Source organism: Sarcophilus harrisii, chromosome 4, assembly GCF_902635505.1.
Source record: "Sarcophilus harrisii chromosome 4, mSarHar1.11, whole genome shotgun sequence".
Classification (NCBI taxonomy): domain Eukaryota; kingdom Metazoa; phylum Chordata; class Mammalia; order Dasyuromorphia; family Dasyuridae; genus Sarcophilus; species Sarcophilus harrisii.
This window is the reverse complement of record NC_045429.1, coordinates 400239606-400258920: the sequence shown is the minus strand read 5'-3', so window position 1 is coordinate 400258920 and position 19315 is coordinate 400239606. Positions and strand designations below refer to the sequence as shown.

The 19315-nt window shown below is 35.1% G+C and overlaps 1 protein-coding gene across 1 annotated transcript in view; it reads right to left on the bottom strand.

Annotated features, from left to right (window-relative positions):
• The window catches only part of PALMD (palmdelphin), a 66365-nt gene extending 47584 nt beyond the window's left edge, over positions 1-18781 (bottom strand). Inside the window, exon 1 of the mRNA XM_031967132.1 lies at positions 18122-18781. Coding sequence (XP_031822992.1) covers positions 18122-18166 — 45 coding nt within the window. The 5' untranslated portion in view covers positions 18167-18781. The remainder of the gene's footprint in view (positions 1-18121) is intronic.
• Between the last annotated feature and the right edge of the window lie 534 nt (positions 18782-19315).

Genomic DNA, 19315 nt, shown 5'->3' with positions numbered 1-19315 from the left:
TCAATAAGAATGGGTAAGATTCTTCACTTCAGTCCCCAAAATATATGGTAAATGTTTGGGGAATGTGACATTTTGTTTTAAAATATATTTTCATCATAAGCTGTTTCTTTCTACCAAAGGATCACATTTCACATGAAGTCAGAAAATGCATGTCTCTCCTATATTTACACAGGTGGGTTTCTGTATGAAACGCTTCATATATTATCAAGATTGTTGTTTAGTTTTATTGAGTGACTTTTTACTTCCAAAATTTTTGTTGCGGTGGGTAGACGACTATATAGGAGGTAAGAGCGAGGGAAAGGGATATATTCAGTAATGAAGATATATAAAAACAAAGCAAAATTAAAATAAAAAGTCATTGAAGTCTGTTAAAATTATAGATGTGTTCATTTGAAAGCCATTGGCCTCACATTTTCAAATGGAAGAAATAGCACCAAGAATATTTAAAATGTGTTAATTTTCATTAGTAGTGTACCAAATTTCATAAAATCATTTAATTCCTTCAAACAATATGTACAACAGTCAGCCAGTTATAAAACAACAGGGGGCTGATTTGAAACACAGACTTCAGTATATTCAATTATCTCTATCCCCAAGATGTCTTCAGGAAATAGAGTACTTCTATTGAAACATTGAGCCACTAATCTAATTATATTATTAGCACTACAAATAACAATAACAATGATAGTTGGCATTTATTGAAGCTCCTTATGGTTTACAAAGTATTTTACATATGGTATCTCATTTGCATTTTATAATCTTGTGAATTAGACTATCATTCCCATTTTTCAGATGAGGAAATGAAGGTTTAAAGAGGTTAAATGACTTGGCTAAGGTCACACATGATGAAGTCAGTTCATAAGCCCAAGGTTCGTTCCATAACATCATACTGTATATTTTAAAAATTTTATTAAATCAAATGACATTTAATTTTAATATTAATATTTAATATACTTATTGAATAACTTTATCAATGTTATCACATATTATCAATGTTGACTATAAACAAGTCAAATCATTATTATTCCTTCAAAAAATTTTTGAACAATTACATAGTTTTCTGACTTTCTGGCTCTATCCAGCCTAGCAGTCAATCCTCCAAAGGTCCTCTTCTCTAGAAAGATGCCTCCTTTTTCTTTAAAAATTAAGTATGAGGAATATCAATGTGATTCTAACCACAAAAAATTTGTTACACACCATTGCATTACATCAAGTAATATGATGAATACAATCTGTATCATATGTATAAATATTTCATCCCATGTATCACCTCATCTGCTTATTACATGTGAATATTTATAGAAATGACATTTAGGGTCCTGTGTATTTTTTAAAATTCCAAATAGCAACAGCGAGACAATTTAGTAGCATACAGAGCTCTAGTGTCTATAATACATGAGTTGACGAGACAAAACAATGAGCTGGTGCAATATGCTTTTCTGGGTCAACCATTCGTTTCTATAATAGATGTGATTAGAAGTGACTTGTGACTGGAAGATGGCAAAGGAACAGAACTTCCTTTTTCAAAAGAAAGATTTAATGGAAAAGACAGAGAAATAAAAATATGGAATTGAAAGAAACCATAGCAGTAATTTCTAATTCTTGGATCATATTTGCATTGGGTTCTGCAACATCCTAACTTTCTGTTATCCATAGAGTAGGAAATAGGGTAGAGTGAAGCGTTAATTTGTACTTATTCAAACCACATTTCAGAAGATAATTTCATGATCCTTTCCTCTCAAACTAGCATTGGATCTAATACTAGCAAAAACTCATTATTTTGAATTTTGGTTCCTTTTATTTCCTGGCTTATTCTTTGGTGGAAGTCCTAGAAAACAGGTAACTGATCAAAGTATCATGAAATGGGGGAGAGGAAGCCTGGACAGATTGTATCCTTAGTCCCTGAAAAATTCTTTTGTGTCCCAACAGTTCACATAGTCCCTGGCATATATCAAGTGTTTAATAGATGCTTGTTAACTGACTGATTGAAAACGTAAGGATAAGATAAAAGAATGACCTCTGATTTACTAGCATAGACTTACATTGACTCAAACTTGAAATCAGTGGGGTGAAATGGGGTGAAATCCTCAATCTGAAAAATGATGATTGATTTTCCCTTTAGAGAGACATTTTATTGATTAATCCAGCCCTCCTTTTCTCCCTCTTTCTTTCCCTCCATTCATGCATTTAATATTTATGGAGTATCCACAATGTATAAGATCCTGCTAAACGCTAGGAGATTAAGACATACTCATTGCCTTTATTTGTCTCATTTGTAGGAATGAAGGTGAACAAAAGGTAGGGAACCAATATTGGGTGGATGAATGGATGGAATAAATATTTATTAAGGATCTACTATGTGTCAGTCACCGCTCTTGGTATCTCACAATTATTACCTCATTTGATTCTTAGCCATATGATGTAGGTACTATTTATTATTATCCCCATTTCACAGTTGAGGAAACTGAGGCAGTGTTAAAGTGATTTGCCCCAGATCATACAACTAATAAGCATCTGAGGTTGGTTTCCAAGGCTCAGCATTCTATCCACTAGTACTACCTAGTGATATTCTGCATTTCTGTCTGTCTACTTTAGTTCTGTTCCTTTGATTTAGGGAAGGAGCAAATTATAGCGAACATTATTTCTGCCTTCCTTTGTCTTTCAACTTTCCTTCTTTTCCTACCCTTCCTTAGAGTTTCAGCCTGGGGAGGTTCTGTCTGGAGAGTAAAAGAGGGTTATTGTTTGAATGGGGAGTTGCTTGAGACAACCTCTGAGGTCTCTTTCAAATCTAAGTTTTTATGACTCTGTGGTTAGGTCTGGGGAGAATGTGGTAAGAGTTGGCCAGAGAGCCATTATAGTTATTGGTTTTCTTCTTTTCTAGTCATGGGAGTCTTGAGAATGAGCAACAGTAACTGGAGGAAGTTCAAAACTTGTGCTTTGGATTGTGGTTTTGGGGTTTATTAAAAATAACCTAAAACAAAACCAACATACCAAACTGGAAGCTACTTAAATGTCCAATGATAGGGAAAAGGTCACACTCTAATGTAAGGGATGTAATTTAAATGGATAAGTAAGAGGAATACAGAGAAATTTTGACAATTTTTTTTATGTGAAATGATACAAGCTGAAAAAAAGAATAAGAAGAATAGAGCATACATTGTCTGTGATCATGAGCAAATGTGATTGAGGAGCTAATGGACAAAGAATCTTGCCTGGACTACCTCCTACCTAATCTCTTCACCTCAAATCTGTCCCTATTCCAATCCATCCTGCACATAGGTGCCAAAGTGATTTTTCTTAAGTAGGACTGACAAATGTGTGTGTGGTTGTAGGAAAATAGGTACACTAGTATGTAGTTATGAATTGGTCCTGCCATTCTGGAAAGCATTTTGGAACTTTGTCCAGAAAGTTAGCAAACAATCCATAACTTTTGATTCAGCTATACTATTAATAGCTTGTATCCCATAAAATCAAAGTAAGATGAAAAGAATCTACTTGAACAAAAAATTTGCAATAGCTCTTTTTATGTGGTAGCCAAAAATTGATTAAGTAGATGGGACAATGGATAGAGCACAGGATCAGGAAAAATTGACTTCAGACTCTTACTAGCTGTGTGATCCTATGTGAGTCACTTAATACTTTTGCCTCAATTTCCTCATCTGTAAAATGACGTATAGAAGGAAATGGCTAACCACTCTAGTATCTTTGCCAAGAAAAACTCAAATGGGGTTGTGAAAAGTTGGACATAACTGGAATGACAGAACTACAAGAAGGAGGTTTTGGGATAAGAACTAAAGAAATTGAGATATATGAATATAATGGAATATTATTGTGCCATAAGAAATTATTAAATGGATAATTTCAGAGGAAACCGGGAAGACCTCTATGAACTGATATAAAGTGAGTGAGAAGTACCAGGAGAACAATCTGTACAATGGCAACAACATTATAGAGAAAAATACATAGCTTGTTTATATGGTGGAGAGAGTAGAGGAACTCAAGTCAGGAAGACATGGGGTCAAAGGCAGCCTCAGATGCTGACCAGTAGTGTGACTCTGGGCAAGTCACTTAAGTTCAGTGTATTTCAGTTCCCCCATTGTAAAATGGGGATAATATTAGTACCTATTTCCCAGGGTGGTTGTCAGGATAAAATTGATAATTATAAAGTAACTTGCAAGCCTAAAAGCGCTATATAAATGGAAGCCATTATTATTATCAAGCCACACCTTCTACATTAAGACTTTTTTGATCCACCTGGTTACTAATACCTCTTCGTTTTATCCCCAATTATCTTGTATCTGTTTTTTAAAAAAATTTTGTTGATTTCTTTCATTTTTATGTTATTTGAATTTTATAATGTCTTCTTTGGCCAGAGAGTCATCCCTTATAACGAAGAATAAAAAAAAAAAGTTCATAAAAGCTAACCAATACATTTAAAAAGTGTGATATTATCTGAAGTGTTACATACTCATAGAATTCTTGGCATATGGTACAAGTTTAATAAATACTTGTTGCTTGTTGATGCTTGATGGGACTTAGGGGGAAAAGAACAAAAACATGCTATTTAAATTTTGTATTGAAATTTAGTTTAGATGTAAATAGTTAATAAACAAGGCAAGTTGCTTAGATGAATATTTAATGTATTTAATAACAATTTAATTCCTAAAAAGTTCAATATTCTTTTATCTTAGAAAAAATTATTTCAGAACTTGAATTTAGTTTAGAATCATAGCATATTCTGGTCTTCATATGAAAATCTGCTTAAAATAAAAAAAAAAAAACATGATGAGAAAGTAGGAAAGTTGTGATTTGCCTTGCTGGAGAGAATACACGTACCAGTGCAATAACAGATGTATTAGAGTTATCAAGAGATGAATAATAAGGAAATATAGGTACTGCTTCTTAGATCAGCACTGAATTCCTCTACATATCAACATCAGTCTATAACTTGAAAAATAACTTGACAAGGTTTGTTCACAATTTCATCTAGTTTCATCTTAGGTTTATGCTTTCTCCCTGACATGTGTCCTTTTCTTGCCCAGACATTATCCTCAGACATTGGGTTGGACCTTTTCTTTGATTCCATCATGCCCTCTTTCTTTTATATTTATTATTTATTTAAATAATAAGTGCATCCCTTCCCCTTTAGTATAACATAAGCCCTTTTAGGGAAGGGACTGCATGATTTTTTATTTTTGTTCTTGCATTTCTAGATCCTTGCTTAGTGTCATAAGTAGATGCTTAGTAAATTCTTGCTGAATTCAACTGAATCATAAAATTACAGAAGAAATTTACAGATCACCTAGTTTTATGAGCTACTCAAGTCCCAGAGAAATGAAATGAATTGTCCAAAGTCACCTAGTAAGTAATGGAGCCAAGAACTGCTTGTAGGCTAATTTTGTATGACTACAATAACTCATTTTAATGTGCTTTATGAAGCTATGCTAAGCCTCTGTAGGATAATGATCACTGTTACAGCTGCCTTTTGGCATCTGGGAGCTTAGAACAGGAGCTAGTCTTGAATTACATCTGTTGTTTAAAAAGACAACTTAGTTTTATGTCCTAAGTGGCTGATTTATTCCCATTAATAATTGGTCCTTTTCCTGAGAAGCATAGGTGTAGCAACAACCTAAACAATCCCATCTGGTGTTGGGGTGTCAGAGAAAGCTAATGCTCTCAGAAAGTCCTTCCTGACTTCATCTGGAAATTCCTGGGAAATGACAACCTAAGTTCTGGAAAGGCCATAATGAAATATTAATTTAAATTAATTCAAGAATTTAAATTCATTCTACTGTTTACAAAAAGTCTTCTTAATCAGTTGAAACATTTCTTAAAGAGAGAAATGTGGCTTCAAGGTGGGACCAACAATGATATATTGTATATGTTGAAATGAAGTATCTTCTACATATGTTTTAAAATTAAAAACATTAAAAATAAAATCAATTATAATGTTTGAAAATGCTCACTACCACAAAAATCCCTTTTTTTAGGATAGTGTTTTCTCAGTGTAGCATTATGGTTGGTAATCTTGGGACAAGATGGTCTCAGGTAGATATATATCAGAAGGAAGCCAAAAGGTAAGATAAAGATTCTTGATGGATATAAATATATGGTGACATGAGCATGGGAAGGAGCATAAAAAAACCTTATCAAAAACAGGCTTGTCCAGAAAAGGAGATGGCTGGTCCAATAGTAGGAGAGACAAAAGATGAACAACCTTATAGTTTTATTGGCTACATTAAAGAACCAAAGGGAGACCTCTTGCATCTTGGTTCAATCGTCCATGGATGATTTACAGAATGACATTTTTGGGAATTGAACAAGATGAGAAAGTAGGAGAGCTGCAATTTGCCCTGCTGCAGAGAATGTATGTACCAATGCAATCACGAATCTATTGGAGCATCAAGAGATGGATAACAAGGAAATATAGATACTGCTGCTTAGTGCGGCATTGAATTCCTCTATATATCAATATTTCCAGGCTATACTCACAGGTCCCAGTGCAGATGTTCTTCCCTTTGTCTATTAACTTGGTTTTGAATCCTGGTTTTATCATTTATTATCTGCATGACAATCTCTCTGGGTCTATATTTCCTCATCTATAAAATGCAGAGGTTAGACTAAATCAAGGTTTCTTAAACTTTTTCCACGTATGACCCACTTTTTGCTTGAGAAATTTTTATGTGACCCCATTTTGAGTCTGAGATGAGGTATTTCTGGCAGTGTTTGTGCATGCACAATGTAAAGTATGCATGTTGTATGTTCAGAACCAAGGTTATAGTGAAGTCATGCAATGCAACATGGGCAAGCACTGCCAGAAAGGCCCTTGGATTCATTACACATTTGGTTTTGAATTAATTTTTGGTCATTGTGTCTAGCAACTCTTTACTGTTGCCAAATTTTTCATAATCCCCACATTCAGTTATACAGGTTGTGAACCACAGTTTAAGAAACTATGGGCTAGATAACCCTTGTTCTGATGAACTAACACTAAAAAAGTACACAATGGGCCTTGCCTGTTAGCTTTACAAAGCTACATTATTATTGTGTATCATGCTGGAAAAACTTCTTTCGTTATCCAAGATCCCATTTCCTTAATGATCCATCAAAAATTAATAACCGTAATTCAGTTAACAGTTCCATTTCTGGGTGGGCTATTGTGTTTGGCAAAGACATATAGCACAGAACGCTCGTCTGAAGAAACTGTTCTCTTTCCAAAGGAAAAGTTTAATCTCAGTAAAGCATGATGGAAAATCCAGTAGAGGATGATGGCTTGATTATTAGAAAATGCTTTCCTCTTTTATATAACTCTTATAACTCAATGTGCCATCCTCTATGCGACTATCCTTGTGAGCTCGTGAAGGATTGCAGCTTGATTTTATAACTTAACTCAACATCCAGCCATACTCGCATGCCCTTGCCATGCAAAACCGTTTACACAGTATCTAAAAAATCAAGAAAGCCCCTAGTCTGTTGATTGGATTGTCTATGGAGTATTTATTGAAAGATTTGGACTAGGACTGGGGGTGTTCAGTCTAGAGCTGAGACTTGAAGGGAATGGGAAAACTTTTGAAGTATTTGAAGAGCTGTCATATGGAATAGGGTTTAGATTTGTTCTGCTTGGCCCCAGAAGTAAGAACAAGGAAAAATGAGTGTAAACTACAAAAAAATTATTTAAGCTAGAGCCTATGGTTCACCCCACACCTTCTTCACCAAAAGTCTTTAGTAAAACATTAGGTGTCTCTTTGCTTGGTATGTTGTAGAACATTTTCTTTTTTTGGAATGCATTACGACTCAATGGACACTGATGTCCCTCTGAAATTCTGTGAATATGGGAATTGCAAAGGATAAAAAAGCACAAAGGGATTAAAAGTTACGCTGGATAAAGGGAGTACCCATATGGGTAGATAGGATCAAGGATCTATTGAACTAAGTGGATATATGCATAGGTAGGAGAAGGGAAGTAGGGAGGAATGTATGACTGAAAAAAACATTTATATTAAGCAATTTTTATGTGCTAAGGACTATAGAGATATAGGGAAATATAAACTTAATTGGGATGTAAGGTAGAGATATTCTACTTTTTTTAGAAGGAAGGAGGTAATCATTATTATTTTACTATGAGTTACTATAATCTGCTACAAAGATTCCAAGTGAAATGCATATCACTTTTCCTAAATTCATGGAATTAATTAATGGAATAAATTCCATTAATTACTGGAATTAATCAGAGGCTAGATGACTATCTGCCAAAAGTATTGTAAAAAGTATTCTTACATTGGGTGGGCACTTACTTGAGTGTTTTTTAAAGATTCTTTCCAAGTTTAAAATTATTTGTCTGAATTCATTTTAATAAAGCATTAATAAATGCCTAACATATTGAAGACACACACTGTTAGACACTGAGAATACAAAGGCAAAATTAGAGGGATACAACATGTTTACAGAGAAGAAATAACAAGGTATTGTGATGGCAGAGAAATCACCATGAAGTAGGATCAGGAGAAAACCTTCAAATAGGAGAAGGCACATATCTTGACCTTTGAAGGAAGTAAAGAAGTAGAAGTGATGAGTAGGTATGTCTCAGAGGTGAGAGACAAACCTTTCTAAGGGGGGAAGATGAGATATGCATTGTCAAGTTCAGAGGATGTAGGCTGGTTTAAGTGGAATGGAGAATGAATGAAAAAGAGTAATGAATGTTTGGAAAAGTAGGCAGAAATCAAACTGTGCTGAGTTTTAAATCTAGGCTGCAGTGTTTGAATTTTATCCTCAAGGTAATAGGGAGTCAGTTAGAATTTTGAGCAGTGAAGTAATATGGTCTATATTATGTATAGGATGAATTGGACAGGAGTGGTTAGAAGCAGGAGACCGTTTAAGAGACTATTGTAATTGTCTCTTTTCTCTTTATAGTTTTTTCCTCATCATTCTTGTATTTTCAACTTTCAACTTTATGATGATTCTCAATATAAATCTCTAGTCACCTCCTCTCACTTCTTCCATTTGTACTTATATTCCAAATGAAGCACATCATATCCTCCCCTTCTTTCTCTTACCTCCCCACTTTTGATACCTCATCCTTCTCCTCACTTTCCTGTTGTTATGTTATTCTTACTGAAGCTCCCAGATACAATTCATTTTTATGGAATCAGACTCGGAGTTGGAAGGGACCTCAAAGTCCATCTAGTCTGATTTCAATCTGAAAACAAACCCTATACCCTATATAACACAATCACAGATTGTGCAGCAAGGCTGCAGTAAGGGGGAGAGCCTACCATTTTCCAAGGCAGCTTTTGTACTTTATTTATTTGTATATTTATTCATTCATTCATTTATTTCTCAATAATATTTTATTTTTCCAAATACATGTAAAGATAGTTTTCAACATTTATTTTTGTAAGATTTTGTGTTCCAAATTTTTTTCTCCCTCTCTCCTTTACTTGCCCCTTCCGCAAGAAACTAAGCAATCTGATATAGATTATACATGTATAATATTTTAAACATATTTCCATATTTGTCATGCAATTATACTTTTAGATAACTCTAATAATTACTAGGAAGTTTCCCTCTTTATATTAGGCCTACATTTACTTTTTTACACCTTCTACTTCTTGATTTTTTGGGGCTAAACAAAACATGTCATCCTTTTTTTCCACATAAGAACCCTTCAAGTATCTGAAAACAGCAAACACATCCCTTTTGTCTATTCTTTCTTTAGGCCATCAACACTTTAACTTTCTTTAGTCTTTCTTTACATAGTGTGAAAGGGAGGACTTTTAACATACTTCTCCTTTATCCCTTAAATCCAGTTACCAAAAAAAGGAATTAACATATTTTGGACTCAACCATCTCCTTTATCTGCTTCCTTCAGCCAGATGCCATGTCCTGTTGATTTTTATTTTGAAATCTCTTTCATGGTTATCCTTTCCATTTTCATTGTCACTGGTCTAGGCCTTCATTATGTTATTCCTGGATCACTTTAAGAGTTTTCTTTCTAATTGTTCTTACTGTTCCATGTTCACTTCCCTTTAATGTATCATACATACTGCTGTGAGACTAGACTTTTACAAAGAAGTCCTTAAATGTGTGGCTCATAGAAAATTAAATATAATCCCTTCTACCTGTCTTTCTGGTAGTTACCTATTTGCCCTACACTCTAATCAATCAAGCAATCAATCAAGAAGTATTTATTAAGTGCTTACTGTATGCTTGGCACTATGCTGGGGATACAAAAAAAAAGTGAAAATAGTACTTTCTCTCAAATAACTTACATTCTAATTGTGGAGACAACACACATAAATTAGTACATACAAGATCAATGCAGAATAAATGGAAGTTACTCAAAAAGGGCCACATTCAGACCCTCAGGCATTGCCACTAGCCTGCTGATATATCTCAAAGGTCTCTCTGTGTGGCGATTCCCCTGCTATTGGACTCAGTGGACTTCTGGGCCATTCCCTCTGGCCTGACATTGAATCCTCCTGTGTATTTTGAGCAGTGATATGGTCTATATTATGTGTAGGATGAATTGGTATTGTTGTGTGTATATTGTCTCTCCCAATAACAATGTGACTTTGAGAGCAGGGACTAAATGGCTTTTCTGTTTTTATCCTCATTGCTTAGCACAGTGCTTGGTATATAATAAGTACTTAATAAATGCCTTTTCATTCATTCATTTGTTCATGCATTCATTTATTCATTCATTCAAGGTCCTCCAAAGTCTGTCATACTCTTATTTCCAAGGTGTTCTCCAATGTTTATTCTAATTTTCAGACAGGCACATTTTGCAAAATATCTTTTCACTTCTTCCTAAAACACATCTTTTCCATATCCTCCTTCCCCTAGCATCTCAATCTATGGTCCATTCAAATTCTAATTATCTTTAACTTCTCAGAATAACTTCTTCTCTATCTTTATCTGACTGTTCTAGCCCTTACTGACATTTCTTTGAAATTCTAAAGCTCTAGAATATTATATTTTGATTATATTTATATAATTATGTAAATTATATATAAACATATAAATTATAATTATATTATAATTAGAATATTATAGTGTATATTTATGTATATCTACTAATCTACGAATCTTATATTTTGCTCTGAAATCAATATATAGTTTCAAACTCCTTGAGTTTAGGCTAAGAAGACCTATGTTGAAGACCCAGCTCTGCCACTCATTTATTGCATAATCACAGACAAGTCATTTCATCTCTCAAAATCTCAGCTTATATGTAAATTGAGTACATTTTATTGAATGATTTTTAGGTTATTTTTCTGTGATGTTTTGTGATTCTTTGAGTTTAGTTTCCCAATCAGAATGTAAGCTTCTTGAGATCAAGGACCATTCAAAAAATTATTCCAATCAAAAGCATTCATTTAGTGTCTGGCGTACTAGGCACTGCTAGGAAGCAAAAGAATACTCTAATATGTCCTTAGGTTTCAAAGACAAAATGGAATAGTCACAATTCTCAAGAGTCGGTATGGCATGGTAGACAGAGTCAATCTCAAAGGAAAACCAGAATTTAACTCCTGTGTAGGACACATATTGTCTGTGTGTATGGCAAAATCTCAGTAGTTTAGGCAAACCTTTAAGAGAATAAGTTGCATCTGAATTTTTATCTCATACCTTACAAATTAGCAAAGGTGGCAAAATGACAGTAGTGAATGCTGGAGGAATTGTAGAATGATAATCATACTAATATATTGTTGATGGAGCTGTGGAATGGTATAACTGTTTTGGAAAGCCATTTGTAATTATGCAAATAAAGTGGCTAAAATGTCTTTGAACCAGAGACCCCATTACATATAGAAAAATCTTTATCATAGTGATAGTTACGATATATCACTTTTTGTGATAGAAAAATATTGGAAACAAAGCATACGCCCATTAACTGGGAAATGTATAAACAAATTGTGCTAGATAAATGTAATGAAATATTGCTGTGCTATAAGAAATGATGGTGATGAATAAAGAGAAGCAGGAAAAAACTTGTATGAACTGATGCAGAATGTATTAAGCAGAGCCAAGAAAACAATATATACAATGATTACAATACAAATGAAAAGCCAACCAAACACATCAAAATCAAAAGTGTATGTAATGAAATTATAAAACATGACTCAAATGAAGAGATATAAGAAGACTCAGTTCACACTTTTGTAGAGGTTCAAAGGCCACAGATAATTTATTATATATACATATTATATATATATATATATATATATGTGTGTGTGTGTGTGTGTGTGTGTGTATGTGTTTTCAGACTTTTGATTGGTTGTGCTGGTTTTTAAATTTCTTTTTCCTTTCCTCCCTTTTCCTTTTCTTTTTCTCTTTCCTTTTCCCTTTCTCTTTCCCTTGTCTTCCCTTCCTTTCCCTTCCCTCCCTTACTTTTTCCTTTCCTCTATTTGCCCTGTGAGATAATTTTCTGGGAGGCAGAGGAGTAGGGATATTTGGAAAAACTATGATGTTATAAAACCAAGACATATCAATAAAAACTTATTTTAAAAAGACTACAAGTTACAGAGAAAGTGTTGACCTTTGTTGGTACAGGGAGTTTCCTGTTCTGAGAGTTCTTTATATTAATAAAATTACATGTCTATTTCCCAGTCCAATCTCTGCCTTCTTAAAGATTAGATTCTAGCAGGGGGTTGAGGAAGAACAACATGTACATAAGTAAGAAATATAGAATATAACAACTGGAGTTTTCAGAAAAACTCCACGTAGGAGGTAGAGTTTATACTGAGCTGTGAAGAAAGCTAGGGATTACAAGGGTGGAGGGAAGGGAGAGACTATTCCTGGGATGAGAACAGGATTAGCATGTTCTGAGAAGAGCAAGGAAGTCAGTTTGGTTGAATCCCTTTAAAGCAAGGAGTCCCAATTTCCCTGTATCATGGAACTCTTTGGAGCAAAGTTTATGGATCCCTTTGTTGAATGTTAAATGCATGAAATAAAATGTATAGAATTTGAAAGGAAACCAATTATATTGAAATATATTTGTCAAACTATTGAAAAAAAAATGGTGGACCCCAAGTTAAGAAATCCTGTCTGTAGCATCAGAATGTTGAGTTTACAAAACACACCTGGTAAAATACTTGTTAAATTAAAAAACAGTTAAGAATATGAAGGATACATTCAAAGGAAGAAGTCTGGAAATATAACTTGATTCTAAATTTTGTTTTAATATATTAAAAACCACCAATATATTCTTTTTAAGAATTCTTCTAGCTTTGAACTTAAGAAATGTGACTTAAAAGATAATGGGAAAGCAAAGCCTTGGTATCCTCTTTCCCCACCCCTTACTTCTAACCCATTCCATCCTTCTGTTGTTTTTAGCTTCCACCACATGTATCCCTGAATTCAAAGGTACTGTGGAACAAGAACAGAAAAGCAGCAGTGGTTTGCTTTCCTTGTTTTAACCATCTAGGACTGCTTGTCTCCCCAAGTTGACTCCAACCTCCTGAATTCTTCCTGAATTCATTCCAAAAAGGTGCTGAGTCTGTGATCTCTAGCCAGCTTAAAGCCTGGGCGTCTCCTGGCTTTGAACTTTCCCGTTGGTGTTAATAACTGTATTTCCTAATGTCACCATGGTGATTGTCGTAAAACAATGTGCTCAGTGTGGAGAGGTACGTCAAGAGTTGGAGCTTATGAATTATCACTCATCCTAAGGGAAAATTAGTGCTTCTAAGAGGAATTCATCTGGTTCTTTTAACTGTTCTTCATCTTAGACTATACTGGCTTTTAGAAAATAAACTATTGGAGGACATATCATTAATGGACACCCTTTCACTTTACTCTTTCTAGAATCACTAAAAAAAAACCATGGCCCTTGAAACCTAATAAATAATAATGCAGCTGCATACTACTTTAATGTTTGCAAAGCACTTCAAGAACACTATCTTAGGTGAGTACTATAGGGATTTTTATTAGGCAGCTAGGTGGTGCAGTTGAGAGTGAGACTCAGAGTCAAGAAGTTGAATTTGAATATTTGAATCTCTCAGATGCTTATTGGCTATGTGACCCTGCACTAAGGGAACTTAACTTCTGTCTACTTCAGTTTTCTTATCTGTAAAATGAGGATAATAATAATAATAATAAAAATAATAATAGTGACTCCTCCTGGTCCTATGAGGTTAGAATGAGTTAATATTTGTAAAATGCTTTGTAAACCTTAAGTTGTCATAAATAAATTCTAGCTATTACTTTTATTAGCTATTATCCACATTTTATTGCTAAGGAAACAGAGTCTCAGAGATCAAGTGACTTTCCTAGGATCATATAGCTAAGATGTGTCAGAGGCAGGATTTAAATCCAGGTTTTCCTGATTCCAACTTGAGTATGTTCTATTCAGTAGTTTTTTTGCCTCTCAATAAATAATAATGAAATTCCAATGACACATTCCATCTCCCCATTTCTCCCTGTTTGTAAAATGGTATGTAATCCCTCAGTTATAAATTATATGTATTAACACAAAACATTTTTGAGAGCTTTGCTTCATATTTGATTATTTTAAATGATAGTTTTAAAAGTGCTCATGGCAATGGGAGATTGTATTCCAGCTAAATCAAAGATGGTTTGGAACTGATCCATGGAATGGAGAGCTAAAGCAAGGACATATAAATTAGTGATATGGTAAAATTCTTCCCTTTAAAATATTGTTAGCTTTATGTAAAGTTCATGAGAATAGATCTCCATTACCCCATTCCCTAGAAAATTCCCTTTTTAAAGCAACTTTTTTTATGGGTTTTAATTAGAGAATGGATTATTAAGTGTTTCTATATCTTGAGTTGGCAGGGACTTTAGAAGTTAGGTCAATCTTCACATTTTGATGGGGATGTTCACTTATGTGGAAAATGAAGTTCAAAGTGATTAAGTCACTTTTGCAAGATCCATAGGTAGTAAGTGATAGAGCTAGAACTGGAATCTGGATTTTGAATTTAAACCCATTGCTCTTAAGGTGTACTACATTATTTAAAGCTAAGTCTTATCTTTAAAAAAGCTAAGTATTGTCTTAAAACATGCCTACTCTGACTACAGAACCAACCTTCTGTCCATTGTTCTTTGTTCTCATTGATTCCTTGGATAACTTTGGTATGCCTTTAATTTTCATCAGATGCAAAGAGAAACCTGTATTATAATAATTTGATACCATTGTTCAATGACTATAGTCAAGGATAAATTCATTTGAGAAGCCAAGTGAGTAGAACCAGTCTTGTCCATTGGCGAGTATCCTTCCAAAAAATTTTTTTTGCTATGAAAATAGTGCTATTTTTGATTTTCTTAACCAAGTGGAACAATAATCAAATTTATTTCTTGCAAGTAACAGGAAGAACAGGGTTTTTAATAGAATGATCTAATGTATACAATGTTGTACACTATGACAGAGATTGTGTCCATGTGCCAAATTAAGATGTTTAAATCATTTTATATCTATATTCCATATGGCCAAATTGCTCGGTAACAAGAGGAAGGAGGATTCTAGGGAAGGAAAAAAAAAGAGTAATCTCTTCAAAATTCATATTATTTTTCTATTGATTAGCAGTCAGGGTGGAGTTTCAAAAGATTCTTGTATTTTATGGCACCAGACCTGACCTGCAAAGCAAGATGTCATGAAATTTGGAACTGAAAAATATATTAGACATCATCTAATGGGACCCTCTCATTTTCCTGATGAGAAAATCGAGGTCCATTTGTTAAATGGGAATACTAACTCCTATTTGGTTTCTTTAGAGAGGTGATACAGTGTAGTGAAAACAGCACTGGACTTGGATTCTTAAAGATCTGGATTCAAATTCTATATCACATACTTCTGAAATTTGACTCTAGGTCAGTCATTTAATCTCTTTGGGATTCAGTTTTCTCACTTGGAAGATGAGGAAGTTGCACTCAGTGAACTTGAGGATCTCTTCCAGTTCTAAATTTGTGATTTTATTTTCCCCATGGGGAAGGGGAATAGCTGAGGTGCCTGTTTGGAGAGGGCAAGGGGTAAAATGGGTAGAATAAAGCTGATCATTCTCTGATGGGGAAAAGGAGGGGGGGGGATATGGACATTGGATATATTATGGATAGATCACTGTTGCCACCTTCCTTGGGGTTGGGGTGGAATTGAAGGAGATGATTTGAAGGTTGAGGATGACCAATATGATTGGATGTCATTATTAAAGGTTGTGGGTGGGTTTTGAAAGAACACTATGCTTGTTTTACTCTTAGCAATACAATTTTTCTAAGACAGTATTACCTGTAGATCTTACTTTGGGGAAGAGTTAAATTCTTTCTGATGGGATACTGTCAAACTAAAGGAATAATATCCTAAAATATGTTTAGTACTTCTCACCAAACCATTTACTAACGTACCATTGCATATTCAGCTTTCTTCTTTGTTCTTTAGGCAGGATAGCTCTTTTCCCTAATTTCATACTTATATTCCACTACAAGTCCCTAATCTTTTTTCCCTTTTCTGAATTACTGTGTTCTAAGCTTTAGTTTTGAAACTGGCGCTATACCATGTGAAAGGGAAGTGGGAAACAACAGAGCACATCCAGGTTTGAGAAAGTGAATGATTAAGTTTAAAAAAAAGTTAAAAGAGAGGCCTTTTTTTAGTGGATAAACTATTTCACTTAAGAAAGAAGAATATTGGGAAAAGAGAAGGTCTTTCTCTCTCCTCCCCCCCCCCCCTTCAAACAAGGGTGAATGAAATAACCTTTAGCTAGCAGCTGAAATCCATGAGGCTTGGGCCAAAAACAACAGGAGCAAAGCTGAGTCCCTTAAAGTGGGACAGCTGAAACTGTCACTAGTTTTGAACAAGACAAAACAATAACAAAACTCCACCAAAGCAAAACAAAACAACCCGAATTCCAAAGAACATTTCTGAAGAAAGGCAAATGACCAATGTATGCAGCAATAACCATTACCCACTTATATGTTACCTTGGTCTGTGGACTCCTGTTGCTTTAATATTATTTAGACAATTGATTTCAATTCATGGAATACTTTCATTGTTGGTTTGGATTATTATAACCACTTAATGAAAATCCTGATTTTGAACTAGCTCAAGAACCTGAATATCTATATGGAAATTCAGAGAGTAAAAGAAAATTTTTTCACCTAAGGAGGGACTTAGCATTAATGTTTTAAAAAATGTTCATTTTTGACAACTAATTTCAATGTACTAAAATGTTAAAGAATTTAGAGTATTAATTCTCATACCTCTCCACTCCAATACACCTCTTTATTAAATAGTAGACTAACTAATGATAAATGATTCCTCCACATTTTCCTAAAGTTAGTACGGAATATAAAGTTTAATAAAACTAATTAAGTTGGCACGCTTATAAGACTCATACTTCTTGTAATGAACCTTCCTTAAGAAAAAACTTTAAAATACAAACTAATTTCTTTCCTGATAATAATGAAACCATTTTTCCAAAATCCATTGCGTGGACTACATTCCTTTATTCGAATTCTTATCCAGCTTGCAGCCACTACTGAAAACTGATAGCTTTGAATTCACTTGATATATTTTAAAAAAACAAAACTTTCCCTTTTCTTGCTTAATGCCAAGTTTAAGGCTGGTAAAATTGGTGTGAAATCCATGAGGTTTCTCCAAAGTCTATTGTGTCATAAAAGAAAAAAAGTTACAGATCTCCTGTATATTTTTCTGTCATTTAAAATTAAAACAAATGTTTTTACTCCTCCCCTTATATACCGCCCCCCCCAGCCCCATATCCCTCCCCCACCTTATTCCCTTATTGTCTAAAGAAATTTCCTAATTAAGGGATCAATTCTTTTTTTCTTTTGTCCCACTGTCCTTCAAACAATTTAAGAAGAGAATGGGTGTTTTTTTTTTAACCTGGAAGAAGAAAAATAATAGCTAAGCAACCTGCCTTGAAAATATTTACTTAAAGGCACAATGTCAGCACGAGGAAAAAAGTCTTTGCCCTGTGCCTGTGGCTCCCGGAGCCCCGAGTAACAGCAGTTGACAGAGCCCGACAGAGCCCCTAACTGTTAGTTACATGTGACAGTTCTGCTCATTTACTTCCACCAGCTCGGCACTTAGGGCAAGCCATGACTGTTCTGTTTTTCCCCTAAGCAACCACCGTAATGACTTATAACTGTGAGCACTTACTGTGATGGCTTGGAGTCTCTCCTTCACCAGTTCAGACTCTTCCATTCTAGAGATCAAGGTTGGGGGAACCTTAAATGTGAAGCTACCATAAAGTAAGAAGCCCCCTCTTCCTCTTCTACTTCTTCTTCTTTCTCCTCCTCCTCCTCCTTCTTGTCTGATGGGGTGTGGTGGCGGTGGCAGTAGGGGGGCGGGGGAGGGTGACAGAAAATAAGCTGTAATGGATCTCCTCTAATTCCACAGCAAGCGAAAAAGCGCAAAAATCCGGAGTTGTCGGGAGCGTCTCTGAACAGAAGAACAGAGCAGGCCAGACACACACATGGAATGAGGGTGTGCTGGGGAGGCAGACGCACGGGGTGCTGGGCACGAGCTGACTGACAAGTTTGAACGGCAGAACACAAGCCCTTTTCCTTCAGGGAGCTGCCAGCCCTTTGTTGTAATGTGCACAGTGAGAGAGGCACTTTTCTGATTAACTATTCCTTACCCAACTACTGATTACCCCCCCTCTGGAATGGCACAACCAAAACTGTTTTGGCTTTTTCTCTCCCACAGACCCCAATGGGTGCTTCCCTTGTATTTATGCAGTTAGCAGAAGCCTGCCCTTTCTCCCCTAAATTATCATAAATGAGGTAGGATGGCCCGCGATAGAGTGCTGATACTGGAGCAAGAAGAGGTGAGTTCTAATCCTCTCTCAGACACTTACTATCTGTGTGATCCTTGGCAAAGACATCTAACCTCTCTCCGACTCAGGTTTCCTCATCTATAAAATGGGGATGTTAATAATGGCATGTGAGTTGCTCCGTCATGGAGCCAGCAAGCTGGTCTGAGGAGGACATTGAATCCCATCATTGCTCCACATTGCCTCGTGAGCAGAGATTTAGAGCTAGGAGGGATTTCAGAAGAGTCCAAACCCCTATCTCACCCACTCCTTAATTTACAGAGGAGAAAACTAGGGATCAAGAAAGTTAAGTGATTTGGTCAGGATTATGTGGTCAGGATTAGGAGCATCTTTTAACAGCATTTTCTGTTAGTAGAAAATTTTATTACTACAGTCATTTTGAAGTAGTTTTGTTGTCTTTGTTTTTCTTTTGTTTTTAGATGCTAGATATGAACTTGGGTCTAAGTCACAGAAAAGTCAGAAAGTTAAGACACACTATTCTGGAATTGGCTTCTCATCAATGCTCAGTGTGGGTTGAA